The following is a 19814-nucleotide window of genomic DNA, read 5'->3' on the forward strand; positions in this document are numbered from 1 at the left end:
ACAGTTGAAAATCCTGCAAATTGTATCCCAGCACCTTCCCCAATTTTTATTTATTTGTTTGTGTGTTTATTATTCAATTTATACCCCACCCTCCCCCGCACCACCAGGTTCAGGGTAGCTTCCAACAATAAATACAATGCAATAATACAGAAACAAATAATAAGCAGTGTTTAAAACACACAAAAAAGCTTAAACGCTAAACCCTTATTAAAAGAGATGGTGCCCTCTCTCAATGGCAGGCTCCCATATAGCATGTAGAAGGTCTTAGGTCCAACTCCTGGCAACTCCAGATAGAGAATAAAGGAGAGAAAGACTTCTTCCTGAGAATTTGGAGTCTCTAACAGCCAGAATAGTCAATTCTGACCCTTGATATGATAATGGTCTCTCACAATAAAAGAATCAAAATGGGGGAATATTTCATTACAAATACTTAACAAATGCATTACAAATACTTAACCATTACAAATACTTTAAAAATGTGGAACCTTTAAACATCTGTGGTTTCATAATACAAAAAGCTTACTGTTGTTTAAACAAAATTGTGATAATTAATCCAGGTTAATTCTGGGGTTGTTACTCTACCTTTTCACTCACAACTCTACTTGGCAAGCTTCTGAAGGATCTGGCTTTTCACCTACATGGTACACAAAGTCTGCACTTCAAACCATCTGCTTTTTATCTTCTGGATTTCTGTAGCCATCCTTGACAGGATGCTCTGCCATTGGGCTACTAGACCCTTTTTATCTCTTTGCAGTTTAAGTTCAGAAAGGCTCAGTGGGGGAGAAAAAAAGAAAGGCACATGATATTCAGGTCCTAGGTTCAATCTCTGGTTTTGTCCACTTAAAGGATCTCAGAAAGCAAGTGTTGGGAAATACTTACCAGAGACCCTGCAGAACGGCGATTGTCAGAGCAAATGATGCTGAAGTTGCAATACCAATGGCATGTTTCCATTTAAAGCAGCTTCATATTAGAAAAGCTCCAGAGAGCTCTGGGCTGCTTTGAAGCTATAAAAGGTAAAGGTAAAGGTCCCCTGTGCAAGCACCGGGTCATTCCTGACTCATGGGGTGACGTCACATCCCGACGTACACTAGGCAGACTTTGTTTGTGGGGTGGTTTGTCAGTGCCTTCCCTAGTCATCTACACTTTACCTCCAGCAAGCTGGGTACTCATTTTACCGACCTTGGAAGGATGGAAGTCTGAGTCAACCTTGAGCCGGCTACCTGAAACCAACTTCCATTGGGATTGAACTCAGGTTGTGAGCAGAGCTTGGACTGCAGTACTGCAGCTTACCACTGTGCACCATGGGGCTCCTATAAGCTACTGCAAATTTGTCCAGTTTTGCAGCTTTAAGTTTGAGTTTGGTCTACCAGCCTTTTTTTCCAGGTTGCTGCTGACCCCATTTGAGCCCTACTTTTCAGCTTGGGTGCGTGTCTCATCTTCAAGTCTGTTGGATCCTCGAACAGACAAAGAGAGGACAATCACGGGATCATCTCCTTACAATTAACTCTTCCTGAGGAAACAAGAGTAATTAAGGAACATTAACATCCTCTTTGTGAAAGGCCTTGTTCCCACTGAGTATCAGTTTAAAACCAAATAATTGTGACAGATCAATACTGGCAGCAATCTCACAACAATATGATTAATTTTGAATCAAATTAAAACTATGTCTTCACTGAATTGTAGGTGGGATCCTTGTAGCCTTTAATTCAACCAATGTTCAGTCAGCCATTAAGTGAGTAGAAGGTATGTTTTTAAGTCAAAGTAAATTACATTACTCCTTTTTCAAAGACTCGTTTTAGGTGCAATACATTAAAAACAATCAGACAATATGATCCTTGATCTTGAAAATAAATGTCTGTCATACCACCGGTCTATCACTAAATGGAGTACATTAGCAGATGTATGCAAATGAATAATTAAAGCAAAAGCCTGGAAAAGAGCTTATTATCAAGACATTAGAAAATCACTTTCCTTCCCTTCTTTCATGGATGTTCTCTCTTAACATATTTTGCTTTTGCTGTAGAAATCAAGAACAGAGCACATTAATAATACCATAACTTAATAAATAATTTTACTGTCTCAGGGCACACTTTTAAAGCTATAGGGGCCATGGGGCTTAGTTATATTATTTATACAGGTAAAAATTTGTTGGAACAATGACAGATAGATGGTGAAATTAAGGTTGAAACTTGCTAATGGATAAATGGCAAAAACCAAACCAAAACTTGGTAGAGCTTCAGCAGTATTACACTATTGTGAATGGCAATTTGTTCTGTAGTATGCATGTTGAGGAACCATTTTAATCTATGGTATTATTCCAATACTATTTGGAGTAAGCAGTTCATATGGCGATGAATCCAAAGAACCACCCAATTAGTTCCATGTGTTGACTGGACTTGGCTTTCTCAAACACAGCTCACTATGCTGGATAGAAATAAAGGAGTTTTTTTTAAAAAAAAACAGATGGGAACACATGCATTCATGGAAAAGAAAAGAAAAAAATATCACTGCGTGTGCACATGATCTGGGGTGTGCCTGTGGATCCTGGCCAAATGTTGCTATGTATCTCACTTAATTCAAACAAAGGGGAAGGAACAAAACAGTTAAGCCCAAATTCGCTCATATTTTGGCAAATATCCTTGTCAAATACCTAAAATGTTTGACAGTGTTTTGCAGCAATTTGATGGGATGCTCAAAAAGTATGTGTGCAAGTGAATACACACAGAGTTGCCCACTCTGGCCTAGAAAATTCCTAGACATTTGAAGGTCAAACCTGGAGAAGGCAAAGTTTGATGGAAGAGACCTCAGCAGATTATAATGCGATAGAGTCGACCCTTCTCATCAAAACTACCATTTTCTCCGAGGCAACCGATCTCTGTATCCTGGAGACCAACTGTAATTTTGAGAGATCTCCAGGATGCACCTGGAAGCTGGCAACCCTAGATCCACCCCAGTGTTTATTTTAATGTAATGTATTTCCATTTATATGTGTGCATTTTTCAGCAAAACATATATACATCATTTCAGTAATTGTGTGTTATATTAAAATATCATTGATCCAAATCCCTGTAACACACACTGCCAACTGATACAGGGAAGAACACTGCAAATCCCTGGAAGACATTCTTTTCCTTAACTAAAAACAGGGAAACTTGAATGTGAGTATGGGATGTGGCCACTGTGTATGTATACTGTCTGGACACAATTAAGCCAAAGTGTAAGCTCCTTGATTTGAGTGGGATTATACCCCATATAAATAACATAGCTATGTCATACAATATTATAAAATAGTCCAAATCAATTATATTTAATATTATTTTCCATCTTTATTATTTTCTCATCTAATTTTTGATTTGTATGTATATATGTGTATGTATTGATTCCATATTCTTCTTGTGAAAGACTATTTATCAATATTTATTAGGACCAACTAATTTTTTTAAAGGAATCCCATGCTGAAATACAGTAAGACTTACTGGTAGGATAATATTTTCTATTCTTTAACATTAATATAATTTGGAAGAATCTAAATATCTTCAGCTCAGTTATAGAGAGATTTAAGATATAAAGACATTAGTATTTAACCCAAGAACTAGCCAACAAGAATAGATGATGGATATATTGTTAGTAAAAAGCAGCTACATGGTTATTTAAAGCATTTCTGTACAACCTTATTCATTGAATCCAAGGAGGCATACAATGTACCAACTGAGTTGCAAAGGTACAAATTAACAAAATTAAAATGGATTAAAATACACAATCTACCATGTTAAAAGCATTCAGACATAACACACCTAACAGTAAAAACGCACAAGATCAGCAAAGTAACAGTCAGATCTTCACCTACTATCAAATGCTCTCTGGAAGAGGGACTGTCTAATAGGCCTTCCTAAACATACCAAGGAAAGGTGCTCTTTTCATCTGCTCTGGCAGGCCATTCTAAAGGACTGGGCCCACCACAGAAAAGGGCTGTGATCTTGCTGTGGCTATGCAGACATTCCTAAAGGAGGACACCTTAAACAAGAAGCTTTCTGAAGAACACAAATGACACAGGGGGCTATACTAGGGTTGCCAACCTCCAGGTACTAGCTGGAGATCTCCTGCTATTACATCTGATCTCCAGCCGATAGAGACCAGTTCACCTGGAAAAAATGGTTGCTTTGGCAATTGGACTTTATGGCATGGAAGTCCCTCCTTTCCCCAAACCCCATCCTCCTCAGGCTCCGCCCCCAAAATCTCCAGGTATTTCCCACCCCAGAGCTGGCAACCCTAGACTATACATACTTATATTTGTTTATTACGGTCAAAGACCAGCTTGCACAAAAAGAAATATCATAAGTAATTAAAAACAAAATGTCTAAATGTTAATCTCTAAGTAACAGATAAATGACATTTTCACAGCGTCAACATCATGAGTAACAGCAGGATGCTCATGCGCAGCAGGGAGGGAAGAAAAGCAGGAACATAAGCCAATAAGCATGCTGCTTTTCAGACCTCTGTCCATTCTACATAATATTCTCATCCCCAGACCACACAGATCCCTGTGGGCATCCCTGTCTAAACATTTAACAGGAGACTCACTAAATGCATACATGTACACTAGGGTTACCAGCTCTGGGCTGGGAAATTCCTGGAGACTTGCGGGTGGTGCCTGAGGGAGGGAGGGGTTTGGGGAGGGGAGGGACCTCAGCAGGGTATAATTCCATAGAATCTATCTTTCAAAGTAGCCATTTTCTCCAAGGGAACTGATCCCCATGGTCTAGAGAATAACTGTGATTCCGGGAACTCTCGAGTCCCGACCTGGAGGTAGGGTTGCCAGGTCCCCCCTCTCCTCCAGTGGGAGGTTTCGGGGGCAGAGGTGAGGCAAAGATTGTGTGTGCATACGGCGGCACCAACACGATCACGTCACTTCTGGTTTACACCCGGAAGTGCCGCATCGCAAGGGGCCTTTTACCACTCAAACTGGGAGTTTGAGTGGTAAACGGCCCCTTGCAATGCAGCACTTCCAGGTATAAACTAGAAGTGACATGGTGTGACGGGCAGGTGTGCGTGCACGCTTTGCCTGCCGACCCTCAGTTGGTCAGCAGGCAGCCAGGTGGTGGCGGGGATTTCCCCACCACCACCTGGCACTTGGCAACCCTACTTGGAGGTTAGTAACCCTACAACACGTTAAAGGGCCCCGCCTTGCAAATTCTGCAAAAACCTTTTCATTCTAACCACATTCTAACCACTACAGCTTCATTTTCCTGTAAATGACTCCTCCTAATCTTTACTAGTTTGACCTCCTGCCAGAATGGATTTAGTTTCTTCAACAGCCTCCCAAATAAATTCAGAAAGATGGGGGCGGGGGACTGCATTTACCGGTATATCAAGCCTGGCAGTCCTGTAAGTACTGAGCCTGTGCCAAGAGCAGCTACCAATCCAACTGGCAGCCTATATGATGGGGGAATGCTGCAAACGGTAGACTCAAAAATGTACTTGAAATGTTGCTTGTTTTAAATTGTGCATAAATCAGCAATACAAGTGAATGCAGTGTTTGGCTCAATAGAAAGAGACCTCATGAGCAGCACACATTTAATTTTCAAGCACATTATTTGTGATGATCACAATATCACTAATTCTAAATGGATATCGGGTCACTGTACAAAATCAATAGCCATTGTGATATATAAGCCGCTCGACTTGAACTGTACGAGTTCAGACTGCAAGTCAGGATCCAAGGGGTGAAAACGCACGGTCGCTGTTGCCTCCTTTATTCCCTGTTTCAGCCAGGATTCATCCAGGATCGAATGCACGTTCGGCGAAACACATGCATTCGATCCTGGCTGAATCCTGGCTGAAACAGGGAATGAATGAGGCTACAGCGACCATGCATTTTCGCCCAAGGACTCTTCCCCTCAGTTAGGACTTTCTCTTCTCCTTAGGGTTGTTCTGCACTTACAAAGGGAGAACAGTTGGTTTTGAACAACAGACATTTAGTCCTCCTGCATTTGGAAGGCCTGCAGTGATATAACCACACGAGACTGCTAGAAGTGTGATTTGATTCAACCTCTTTGTGCACAATCAAGGCACATGTTAATTTAAATATAGTAGATACCATTATACAATAGTATTTACTTTAATTGGTAGCCTGTCTATGTTATTTTTTCTTGCTTAAAATAGGGTTACCAGCTCTGGGTTGGGAAACACCTGGAGATTTTGGGGGTGGAGACTGAGGAGGACAGGATTTGGAGAGGAGAGGGACTTCAATACCATTGAGTCCAATTGCCAAAGCAGCCATTTTCTCCAGGTGAATGGATATCTATCAGCCAGAGATCAGTTGTAATAGCGAGAGATCTCCAGCTAGTACCTGGAGGTTGGCAATCCTAGTTTTAATAGCGGAAGATCTCCAAAGGCTTCCCTGGAGGAGGGGCATCTTTGGGTTCCTCCAATCCCTCTTTCTGAAGGATGGGTCCTTTTGACTGGCATAGCTTGGGGCCAATGAAGTGTGTCTTTCCCTTCCCAGCCCTGTCTCCCTAGGAATATTCAAAGGTCAGCGCTTCAGGCCTGGCTGAGTATGCTAAGGGCAAAGCTTGCTCCATTCTTGTTCCTCCCTCCTCCCAGCAAATCGTAGGCTGAGAACTTTAAGGTTTGTTTGCCAACAGCAGAACCAGGCACATTGCTTCCCCCTCCCTTCCTGCCACTTCGTCCTGCACCATGGAGGTCACCAAGATTTCTGGCTTGTTGGGAGGCTAGCCTTTGGGTTGCATCACTCCCAGCTACCCCGTCAGCCACCACTCTGGTCAATCTGGCCTGGAGGAAAATTTCAACCACAATTTTAGCTTGTCCAGGTCACCGCTGACAGCATCAGTATCATTGTCTAGGTAATCTAAAATGGCAGCCTAGATCCCATTAGGGAGTCTCATGAAATTTTGGTGGTCATTTTCCTCCATGCATTTCTGTTTTCAGATGGAATGATATGACATTTAAAAAAAACGGAAAAAAGTCACTCCTCCATGCAATGATATGCTTTGCAATGAAGACACATTCAAGATTTTAGACAAACACAAAACTAAATTAACCATTTTACTTATTTATTTCTAATAATAGCTAAATAACAATAATACCACTATGGCATTGAGAGCATTTAGTATCCCAAGCCCTGCCTCCTTATAAAAGATGTTTTGTTATATTTATTAGTTTATGAAATTAACCTTTAAGTGGAAGATAGTTGACTCCTTAAGTAATCTTCCAAATAAATAGTGTGGGAGTGAGTTCATAGCTCAAAGCCAGTAACATCCATCAATACATATTAAATTACTAAAACTCAATCCCCTTTTATCTCCCAGTTTTACTTTCTGTTTGGGGTGTTTAGAAGAATAAATAGTGACTTCCTGTGACTTTCATCTAGGTCACCAGGTGCTGTCTTCCTTTGAATAGGAAACTGATTCTCATCTCTATGGCAACCTCATTTTCTCCCACTGGCAGTGAGCGTTCAATCTCCAAAACTTGATACAGTCATTATTAATGTACATATGATGATCCACCAGAGGCTTGATTACATTCCTGTGTTTGCTCCCAGTTGGCAACTGTATAATCAGAGTGGTTATCAAACACTTGGCAGGCTATAATACATGGCTGGTAGGCTGTATTGGGCTAGGTGAATCAGACATCATGCAGATTTATGTTTGTCATGCTTGTTCATATGGGGAGCATCCAGTTGTTAGAACTGAAGAATCAAAAGCAGATGGCCTGCATTAAAGAGAAGGAAAGAGATGGAGACTGGAACAAAAAATGAAGCAATGGTGCTTTCAGTAGGGAGTGGGGACTTCTGGCAGTAGGGTTGCCAGGTCCCTCTTCGCCACCAGCAGGAGGTTTTTGGAGCCGGGCCTGAGGCGGGTGGGGTTTGGGCAGGGGAGGGGCTTCAATGCCATAGAACCCAATTGCCAAAGCAGCCATTTTCTCTAGGGGATCGGCCGGAGATCAGTTGTAATAGCGGGAGATCTCCAGGTAGTACCTGGAAGTTGGCAACCCAATGGCAGGTCTATGGCTGGATCTTTAGATATGGCATCAAAAGACAAGCAAAATGCTCCCAATGTCCTTTCCACTTACAATGTGCAATTTTTTCTAGAAAACACGTTAGTAATATTGGACCCATCATTTGTAGACATAGAAAAAATGAGTTTTCTGTGGTTGTCAGAGTTCAATGTCTATCTGCCCTCCCTTGAAGGCTCCTAGCTCCAGCATAACACTGACAGTCTGCGAGCTGTTTCATTGGAGCGAAAGAGATGAGAAGGTGAAAGGCCATTGCCCACATCTGTTCTACTGTGGGGAGCTGGGCCATGTAAATGAAGCCTTTGCACATGGCAAGTGGTGAACACAAAGGGGCATCTCTTGGTTTCTATTTTGGTGTAATAGTTGAGCGGGTATGATTCTTCGTAGTTTTAAGAAAATCTCTGTGCTGTTCATAATTCACAATCACCAGTCTCTGGGATATTTAGGACCTACGGTACAAAGTTGACTCAGGAACCCCTAAAGTCTTATTCTGTGTCCCAATGAAATTCTGAGAAAAATCTGGGAAGCAATTGAAGGTTCCCAAAAAAGTTAGACAAATGTTATAAATATTAGTTTAAAAATGTCCGGTGACTTCAAACGTTTCCATTTTCAAAAGAAATGTAGTGGGGGGGGGAATGCATTCTTGCTATGTGTCACAGCAAGAAGACAGACAGGAAGGAAGGAAGGAAGGAAGGAAGGAAGGAAGGAAGGAAGGAAGGAAGGAAGGAAGGAAGGAAGGAAGGAAGGAAGGAAGGAAGGAAGGAAGGAAGGAAAGAAAGAAAGAAAGAAAGAAAGAAAGAAAGAAAGAAAGAAAGAAAGAAAGAAAGAAAGAAAGATAGTGTTTGTGTTCATTTTGGCAGGTTAAAAAGTTGTGCAGACCTCATTTATAAAGATGGAGCATAAGTAAAAATTACATAATTTGAAAATTATCCATTTATGTATTGTTACACAGTTCATTTTTGTTTGATATTCTAGGTATTGAGAAACAATGTTTTCCCCGAGGTATCTCTAGGTATCTGAAACCTGTTTTTTGTTCTTTTGCAGTAAATGAAGGAGGTATTAAACAGGCATCCAATTTGTGTCCTGATCCTGGAGAACCTGAGAATGGAAAGCGGATAGGCTCAGATTTTAGGTAACATTTGCAACACTGGAAATAATATATCTCGGAAGGTTACTTTTTAAAAATCAACTACCATTTGTAAGAGCTAATCTAGTGGATCACCGCAATCATTTGGAGAGCCACAATGGGCACATTCTTGGTAGATGTCAGTACAAAGGCTGTCTTTTTATTGGACAGTCTACATGGAAGGCCACTTACAAATGTTGTAGATCATCAAACAAATAGAAATCAATCAATCAATGTAATTCCAGAAATTTCCTACATGGCAATCCACCCTCTAAGGTGACCTCATTGATAAAGAGATAAACAGTGCCATCCTAAGCAGAGTTCCCCCTTTCTAGGTTCATTGAAGTAACTGTGCTCAGATACATGTAACTCTGTTTAGGATGGCACTGAACATCTACTTTGGCATAAACCCCTTTCCACAACAACTGTTAGATTGAGAAAGAAACATGTGGGTCAAATTATTTAGGTTGTAATTCATTATTCCTCAGAAACAATTATTGGGAGACATTTTAAGCTTCTTTGATCACATTAATTAAGTTTAATTGTCATTATCCCTTAATACCTTATACCGTTTACTCCTTAAAATCGACAAGCAGCACTCCACTGAAATGAATATTAACAGCTTTGCCTCATTAGGAGCATTCAAAGTTGCATATACAAAGGAAAGTACTTATATTTACCAAGGATGCTGTAGTAATCCATCACGTTCTATTTCTGATTCAGATACTGTGGTTCTGCTGGTGCAAACAATTATCCTGAACCTGTTCTCTGTTCAGTTGCATCTGATTTATTTTATGCCAGGGAATGGAAAAAAAAAAAACATGTTATTGACTGCTTGTTATGCAAACTCTTGCACAAATAGGGTTGCCAGCTCTGGGTTGGGAAATACGTGGAAATTTTTGGGGTGGAGCCTTAGGAGGGTGGGGTTTGGAGAGAGGAGGAACTTCAATGCCATTTGGACTTCAATGTCCAAATACCAAAGCGTCTATTTTCTCCAGGGGAACTGATTTCTGTCACTTGGAGATCAGTTGTAATAGTGGGAGATCTCCAGCCACCACCTGGAGGTTGGCTACACTATGAACAAACCAGGTTTGTTTTAAAGCATGTAAATATTTATCTGATTTACCCTTCTCCATTTTATGTCTGCAGTTCCGAAACACAAGGGTACTTGAGAAAATCCATGTAGTTTCCATGGTTATGCAAGACTGTGGGGCATGAAGGTAGAGAAGTGCATATAAATACAAAGATAGGTTCCCCACCACATATCCCTAATATTTACATTATCACCATCTACATTTAAGCCACTGTAGGAAAAAGACTCATATTGGCTATTCCACATGAATTAATCAAAGTTCATCTTTAGTAACTGATGAGAATATATATTTTTTTAAATCTAGAACTGTTTAAAGTTTGGTATTATGTATCTGTTGATTGTGCCCCCCTCTTATTTTTTTGGTGTCTTCAATTTTAGCCTGGACTCAACAGTACAATTTTCTTGTGACGAAGACTATGTTCTACAGGGTGCAAAGAGTATCACCTGTCAGAGAATAGCAGAGGTTTTTGCTGCTTGGAGTGATCATAGACCAGTGTGTAAAGGTAAAACAAAAGTCTATATATGTATATTGCCAGTTTTCAGTATTTCTTGGTTCTCCTGTTTCATTTTGAAATGATGATGACAGCTGGGAGTATTATCTGAACGGAATCTGTAGAAGGTTTTTGCTTCTTCTACTTCTGTTTATTTTATATTATTTTGCTTACAATGTTGGTTCACTGCATTTACCTAGAACATACACATATCCGAGATTGCCATAATGATTATTAATATTAGCTTAATTTATACTCAGTCTTTCTCATGGGAACTCAAGGCAGATTAGAAACATGATGAGAACTATTAAATCAGCAAGCTAACTGAAATGTATGATTTAAAAAAATCTAACAGCAAAGAGTCCTCCTAGCAAAGCAGAATAATACTGTAGGGTTTTGCAGATTACAGGTATGAGAAAAAACTATTGTGTCAATCAGAGAATGGAGTACAAAACATGATAAAACAGTTCATGTCTTCATATGTTTAGGTGCTTCCTTTTTGGAAAAAATCAATGACAGATTTTGGTATATGTGGATCAGCTTTGGATTTTGAGTTCTATTCTCTTTTGACTCTCTAGCTCCCCATTTTGTCTCTTGTCCTTACTGTAGAGTTGTTAACAGTCCTGGAGAAAAACAGTCACAATGAGTTGCTGTCCTGCTTTATTTCATGTTCCTAGTCCAAATCTTCCAAACAATATTTGCTTTTGTTTCCTACTTTTGTGTTCCAGTCACCTATGATTATAAGCACATCTTGTTTAGGTGTGTGATCAATTTCTTCCTAGACATTTGCATAACAGCTTTCAATTTCTACCTCATCTACATCTGTAGTTAGGGTATAATGTTGGATGGTGGCTTTACTGATAGGCTTTCGAAAAGGTCTGATTGATATTATTCGGTCAGACTTTTCATGATAGCCCCTGACAGCCTGTGCTACATCTCACCTCACAATTAGAGCAACTTCCCTGAGGAAAACACTTGTAATGTACTGATTGAAAATGTCTTTAACCAGTCCACTTTAGTTAACTCACTTCCAGGATTGCAATGTTTAGATGTTTCATTTCTCATTTTACGATTTCAAGCTTACCTTGATTCATACCTCTTACATTCCATGTTCCTATTATATATGTCAAACAGTGTTGGGCTTTCTTTTTGCATCCATTCATGTAAACCACTAAAGTCCTTTTGGCTTTAGTCCAGCGGTGTCATTAAGAATAGGACTACTTGTAGTTGTCCTTAGCTGTTCCCCAGTAGTTGATTGAGTGCCATCCAACCTAGGGGTTCCATCTTCTAGCACTATATCTTTTCTTTTAAGTTTGGATTTTCTCACCATAGGGTTTTTGAGGTAAGAGTTGGGAAGAGGTGGTTCACCATTGCTGTCTTCTGTGCCGTTCTAACCAGGGTTAGCTGAATTAGCACTGCCAATGTCTACAAATGATTCTCCGCTGCTACTTTCCACTACTGCTGCTGCCCAGTAGCTAACCTTCAAGAATCCCTCTGCCCCCATCACCTTTGAAACTGTCTGTTCCACTGATGTGGCTGTTGATCCCTGAAGGGGGTGCATGCATCTTAGTCTGGTGTCTCAACGGTGACCATTGTGCCTCGAGTGACTCTACTAGAAGTTTAGCCTCTTGACAGAGTCTAAGCCCCTTGAGGTTTTGCTCTCAGTTTCACTAACGCACACAACCCCCCTCGCCACTTTAAGGTGTGCATCAAAAAGGAGGAATAGGACAATATATTACTTGATACATGTACATTCCATTTTTAATCTTTCTGTCTCTTGGACACCAATAATACCAGCCTTTCCACTGCCACTTTTTCTGAGCCAAAATTCATTGTAACTTCTTAGTATCATCCTCATCTTTTCAAGCCAAGACCTTGCAGCTTTGGAAGTTGTAACCATTCCACAGCTCTCTCAACACTCCAGCTTCTTCTGAGTTTCTAATTTTTTAAGCAATTCTGGCATGAAGCTCTTTTGGTAATTAAACCTACAGGTAAGTTGTTTCTTTGCTTAAGGCTTCTGCATTTAGCTTAGTGGTGTGCTGGCAGATATTGCAGACACTAAAAGTCATATGACTACCTGGCATCGGTCAAAGGCTTTCTCAGAAAGACTCCCAGATCAGTTGACACTGTAGATTGTCAGGCATTTAACAGAGCCTGCCTGCTTCCCGTTCCCTGGGAAACAGCATTTCTCCAAGTCAACCTTAGCCCTGGGACCATTTGGGAGAGCTGCTTTGGCCAATCACAGTCTTTCTCAGAGGGGAAGGGAAATTTATGCAGCAGCCACCAGGTAGGTTAGCTATTTTGCACTGTGTGTGTGCTGGGAGAGATGCCTTGCTTGGCTGGATGGATCCTGCCTAGACTGCGCTGGACTGTTTTCTTAACAGATTGGTTTGATTCATTTCAATTGTTAATTTATTGCTACTAATTAGCCTTTCTTCTGACCTTTTCCTTAGGGGGGTAGTAAGGGGGGTGACATTTGATCTCTGGGGTGAAGTAATTTAAGAGAGGTATTATTTTTGTTGTTGTCCGGTTCCTGTGCAGGCTAATCTCTGGCTCATTTTGATCTTCCTTTTCTGAGCCTCTAAGGAGATTGTTTCTTTTATTATTGTTGTTGTTGTTGTTATTTATTGTGATTTGTTTTTCTTGGTATGTTGGCTTAACTGCTTGCTCTCAGTTAGCAGGTTACCTATTTTCCATCTTTTTGTAGATTAGTGATTTAGGGTAAATCACATTTTTCATTGCTTTGGTTTGGACAGGTAGTGTTCTGGCCACAGGCTTCCTTGTCTGCTGGTCTCTTTGAAAGTCTAGATTTACCCTCAGACTACCAGGGTCTGGAGTGCAGGATCAGGCTGGGCCTGGTGCTGGATCTAGCTCCCAAGGGTTGCAGCCTTGTGAATAGGGTTGCCAGGTCCCTCTTCGCCAATTGGCGGGAGATTTTGGGGGTGGAGCCTGAGGAGGGCGGGGTTTGGGGAGGGGTTTCAATGTCATAGAGTCCAATGGCCACAGTGGTCATTTTATCCAGGTGAACTGATCTCTATCGGCTGGAGAGCAGTTGTAATAGCAGGAGACCTTCTGCTATTACCTGGAGGTTGAGCAACCAAAATTAACACCACTGTACTGCTACCACAGGTTAGGAAATTAGCACAGGACTGGCTGAAATAACTACTGGATAACAATCTAGTAAACAAGTGTATTAAAGTGCATAAAGTGAAATAAATAAATAAATATATACAACAATATCTTAGACAGTCCAAATGGTACTATTTTCAAATATTCAATGTAGATGTAGATCAAGCTGGAACACTTCTTCAAAAATGAATGATGAGGGGGACGATCATTTCATTTCTTCTTCAGCCCCGTTTTCTACATACAAAATATACATGTCTATATATAGCACTTACAATGTTTAAAGTACATAAAATACTGTATAAAAATCATAAGTTACTTACTATTAGAATCATTTCACATGCATATACAGGAATTCAATTATTTTCACTTCTCCCATGGGGATGAAAGTAGCAACTTATGTATAATGGCAATGTCAAGTTCCATGCAGGATACAACAGCTCAGAGACATAGTTGCACAGACGACTTCAACCGTTCCCAAAGGGATACAATAGGTAACTGTAGAGACAGAACTACATTTAGGCAATCAGTAGTTCTGTCTCTACAGTTACCTATTGTATCCCTTTGGGAACGGTTGAAGTCGTCTGTGCAACTATGTCTCTGAGCTGTTGTATCCTGCATGGAACTTGACATTGCCATTATACATAAGTTGCTACTTTCATCCCCATGGGAGAAGTGGAAATAATTGAATTCCTGTATATGCATGTGAAATGATTCTAATGGTAAGTAACATATGATTTTTATACAGTATTTTATGTACTTTAAACATTGTAAGTGCTATATATAGACATGTATATTTTGTATGTAGAAAACGGGGCTGAAGAAGAAATGAAACGATTGTCCCCCTCATCATTCATCTTTGAAGAAGTGTTCCAGCTTGATCTACATCTACATTACCTGGAGGTTGGCAACCCTACTTGTGAACTGGTTGATCCAACAGAGGTCCCTTCCTTGCCCTCAGCTTAAATAGAGTGTGGGAAAGCAGCCACAGCTGTTCTGGAGGCAGTTTCTGGAACTCGCTTGGTGTGGTCTCATTTAGTTCCAGAATCCAGCAGAGAACTAAGTCTAGTCTGGTTCCACAGCCGCTAAACTGGCACTGTGTGTCCTCTCAGCTACCTCAGCATGAGCTCAGTGCCTCCTCTGCTCCTGCCAAGTGGAGGCGGATCCTGGTGGGCTCGTGTTTTTTTGTTCTCTCTCCCTTTTGGTTCTTTCTGATATCCTTTATCTTCCAAATATTGAACTGAGAGCATTGCACCATTATATTTTGGGGTATGAGATGGCAGGATTTTTAAAAGTGTTTTGTTTTAAATCCATAGACATGTGGGCAGGCAGGTTATTTAGATACATGTGGATTTATTTGCAATGTTGCATTGTTTGCCTTCTGATAGGAAGTCAGGATTTAAGGGAGCCCAATATAAAATTTCTCATATTAGCCATAGCAAAGAATGCCCTCTTTTATCCATTGGAAGCTGCTGCTGCTTCTTAGATCTCCCCATTCTTTAGTGCCTTCTCTTTCTAATCTGTGTTGCTTTTCATCTATTTGTCTGTCACAGTCTTCTCTTTTGTCATATTTCAGTTGTCCAGGCTAACCAATGCCCATTTTCATTTGGTTTCTCCATTCCTGTTAAAAGTTGTGCTTCAGATCCCCCCCTTTTTTTCTTTCGCCTGCATGACTGTTCTATTTTTGCTGCAAGCGACTAGATATCATGTACAAAGCTAAGTTGCTTAAGGCCCATTAGCTCCTGTGGGATTTAAGCAGTGTAAATATGTACAGGAGTGTAGCCTAGAATTTATTTTCTCCGGGTGAGTCCGTGAATTCTCTTGGAATGACAGCTGATCTCCAGACTACAAAGTTCAGTTCCCCTGGAAGAAACGGCAGCACCAGAGGGCAAACTCTATGGCATCACATCCTTGCTGAGTTAGGGTTGCCAACCTCCAGGTGGTGGCAGGAGATCTCCTGCTATTACAACTGATCTCCAACTGATAGAGATCAGTTCACCTGGAGAAAATGGCTGCTTTGGCAATTGGACTCTATGGCATTGCAGTCCTTCCCCTCCCCAAACCCAGCCCCCCTCAGGCTCTGCCCCCAAACCCTCCCGCCAGTGGTGAAGCGGGACCTGACAACCCTACTGCTGAGTTCTCACTGTTATTTATTTATTTATTTAAAAGAACCTCCCTCTGTGTTTATATTTTGATACTTTTATGTCTTCCAAACATTGGGAATTTCATTTACATACATATTTTGCTTTCTGAATGGTTAGGGATGCCAGCCTCCAGGTGGGACCTGGGCATCCCCCGCAATCACATCTCATCTCCAGACTACAGAGATCAGTTCCCTTGGAGAAAATGGATGCTTTGGAGGGTGGGCTCTATGTAGGGTTGCCAGGTCCCTCTTTGCCACCGGCGGGAGGTTTTTGGGGTAGAGCCTGAGGAGGGTGGGGTTTGGGGAGGGGAGGAGCTTCAATGCCATAGAGTCCAATTGCCAAACGGCCTTTTTCTCCAGGTGAACTGATCTGTTTGCTGGAGATCAGTTGTAATAGCAGGAGATCTCCAGCTAGCACTTGGAGGCTGGCAACCCTATCTCTATGGCATTCTACCCCACTGAGGTCCCTGTCCTCCCCAGGCTCCACTTCCAGATCTCCAGGAGTTTCCCAACCCTGATCTGGCAACTGTACCCCCCACCAGTAGCTGGGGGGGGGGGGACACCTGGCAACCCTATTAATGGGGTTTCTTCTCTTTTTCCTTGCCATTCTTTTTTTTTTTTTACTTTGTTTTGTTTGTTTTTTTAATTGCAGTTTACCAGATGTTTCATATATAGCAGTGCTGGAAAATTATTGAAAACCATTTGAAACATGAATAAGTGCTTCAGTTCAGAGAGCCAGTGTGGTGTAGTGGTTAAGAGCAGTGGTTTGGAGTGGTGGAGTCTGATCTGGAGAACCAAGTTTGATTCCCCACTCCTCCACATGAGCAGGGGAGGCTCATTTGGTGAACTGGAGCCCCACCTACCTCACAGGGTGTCTGTTGTGAGGAGGGGAAGGGAAGGTGATTGTAAGCCGGTTTGATTCTTCCTTAAGTGGAAGAGAAAATTGGCATATAAAAACCAACTGTATATATAAAATAAAAATAATGGAGTATGTTCTGCATTTACTGTTCATACTAAGAGCCAGAGTGGTTAAGAGTGGTGAACTCTAATCTAAAGAATCAGGTTTGATTCTCCACTCCTCCTCATGAATGGTGGACACTAATCTGGTGAGCCAGGTTGGTTTCCCCACTCCTACACATGAAGCCAGCTGGGTGACCTTGGGCTAGTCACAGCTCTCTTCAAGCTCTCTCAGACCCACCTACCTCACAAGGTGTCTGTTGAGGGGAGAGGAAGGGAGGGAGATTGTAAGCTGATTTGTTTCTTCTTTAAAAGGTAGAGAAAGCTGGCATATAAAAACAACTCTTCTTCTCTTCATCTCTTTATCAAGATTTATCTCACTTAAAAAATCTACTGTGTTAAAAGCATGCAGGTTTACTACAAAAATCCTGCGTTTTTGGCATGACTGAGTTCATTTAAAGCTAGTTTTATTGTGCAATAAAATTAGTTCTACTAAAACCAGATTGTTATGTAATACATTGGTCATATGTTACTTTAAACTGGGTGGGGGGGATAGACAGTTTATTCAGTGACAGCAGGTAATATTCTGCAGACAATGTTCTTTGCAAATAAGGAAGTTTCCAGTTGTGTGCAAGTCAGCAAAAGAAACCTTCGGAACTGCCGATTTACCGTTGCTAGTTATATGCCGTTCATTTGAGAGCTGCAGGTTGTGATTTAAATCAGAGATAGTTTTATTTCTGGAAAGTGTCCCATATTCCATTACTGCCACACAGCTTGCGCGACTTCTGCTGCTGGAGTTCCCAGCATGACCCATTTACTTCTGGGAGTATTAAATTGTTCTTTAGTACCCCTACAAGCTGCATGACAATCTGTGACGGTTTGGAGTCACTATTCTGAATGATGCTGATTATTTGCCATCTTGTAAACATGAAATAGTACAGCAGCCATTGCAGGAAGCAGAAGAAAACTGGGATATTGGGAAACTGTAATAGTGTGGTGTCTAACAACGCATTCCTGAGATTCGGCGTGCATGGATGGCAGGGAGGAGGTGCTGCCGTGCCGCCTCCTAAAGCCGTTCCCCGCATGCCGAAACACACACAAAAAAGCATTTTAGAGGCTTTTCTTTGTGTGAAACAGGGCCTTTTCACCCCATAAAGAAAAGTGAGGCTGCGCCTGCTAAAAAGCAGGTGTAGCCTTGCTCTTCTCCGCGCCGTTGTTCACAGGGTGAAAGGGGACAGGAAGCTGCCTAACGGCAGTTCCACCCCCTGCCCCGCTCTGGGAACGCCTTCCGGGATGCCATTGCCAGAATGCCTCCCGGGGTTCTGGTGTGGGCCTTTACACCAGCGGGACGCGGGCGGAGGGCCCTGTCAGTGTCCCAGGCTGCGGCAGCGACTGGTGATCGTTGTCCTGGTCTTCCCGCTGGCGTTGGAGCCACTAATGTCAGTGGAAGGGGCCACTAATGTCAGAGGAAGGGGCCCCATGGGGGGCCCTAACACTAGCACAGCACCTTCCTAGCCTCCTAATGGCTTTCACCCTTCAGGCTCAGGAATGCACTGTAAAGGTTGTAGAACAGATTAAATGCAGTTGTTGTCCATATGTACGAACTTCTCCCTGAATGTTGGTAAACAAAGGTTTCTACAATGCCAGAGCCACTCATTATCCATTTGCTTTCAGCGTACCCTAGTGCCTTTGAACACAGGCTATCCTCTTATAATTGGATTATATGCTTCGTTTTGAAATACACTCCGTGGAGAAGTTGGTTGCAAAAGTATTCCCCCCTTGCTCTGAATGGTCCTGTTAGAGTGTTTGTAATTTAGGGTCATGATGAAAACTCTGACTAGTAACAGAAGAAGAAGAAGAAGAAGAAGAAGAAGAAGAAGAAGAAGAAGAAGAAGAGTTGGTTTTTATATGTTAACTTTCTCTGCCACTTAAGGAAGAATCAAACCGGCTTACAATCACCTTCCCTCCCCACAACAGCCACCCTGTGAGGTAGGTGAGGCTGAGAGAAAATGACTTGCCCAAGGTCACCCAGCTGGCTTCGTGTGTAAGAGTGGGGAAACAAATCCAGTTCACCAGATTAGCCTCCGCTGCTCATGTGGAGGAGTGGGGAATCAAACCCTGTTCTCCAGATCAGACTCCACCGCTCCAAACCACCATTCTTAACCCCTACACCACGCTGGCTCTCATGAGAGCTCTCAAGTCAAAAGCATGACTTGAATCTCCAGCACCATTCTCAGTTTGCCAGCGATCTGCTAAGTACGCTCTCTGACTGGACCACTTACGCCTGTGCGGGGTCATGCCGGCTCCTATACCGATTCCCCACCTTTCAGGATTGCGCTCTTAGCCTTCAATCCTATGCACACTTATTTTGGAATAAGTTCCATTCAACTCAGCATTATTTATTGTAAAGGGAACAGGACTAAGATTGAGCTATTAGGATTTATGTAATACTTAAAGTACTTTACATACATTATTAAAGTACGTTACATACATTATCACAGTAATTTTTATAACAATACTATAAAATATACCAGCCAGCCTTCAGTCTAAATCAGCTTTGCAATTAAGTATACAAGAGTTCATTGGTTCTTGTAGGTTATCCGAGCTGTGTGACTGTGGTCTTGGTATTTTCTTTCCTGACGTTTCGCCAGCAGCTGTGGCAGGCATCTTCAGAGGAGTAACACTGAAGGACAGTGTCTCTCAGTGTCAAGTGTGTAGGAAGAGTACTATATAGTCAGAAAGGGGCTGGGTTTGAGCTGAATCATTGTCCTGCAAAAAGTATCAAAGGTAATGTGCTAATCATTGTCCTGTAAGTATCAAGATAATGTGCTAATGAGGGTGTGG

The 19814-nt window shown here is 41.7% G+C and overlaps 1 protein-coding gene across 1 annotated transcript in view; it reads left to right on the forward strand.

Annotated features, from left to right (window-relative positions):
- The window catches only part of CSMD3 (CUB and Sushi multiple domains 3), a 712581-nt gene that overhangs the window by 369517 nt on the left and 323250 nt on the right, over positions 1-19814 (forward strand). Inside the window, exons 9-10 of the mRNA XM_056854045.1 lie at positions 9079-9166; positions 10632-10756. Of these exons, the coding sequence (XP_056710023.1) occupies positions 9079-9166; positions 10632-10756 (213 nt within the window). The remainder of the gene's footprint in view (positions 1-9078; positions 9167-10631; positions 10757-19814) is intronic.

Source organism: Euleptes europaea, chromosome 8, assembly GCF_029931775.1.
Source record: "Euleptes europaea isolate rEulEur1 chromosome 8, rEulEur1.hap1, whole genome shotgun sequence".
Classification (NCBI taxonomy): Eukaryota; Metazoa; Chordata; class Lepidosauria; order Squamata; family Sphaerodactylidae; genus Euleptes; species Euleptes europaea.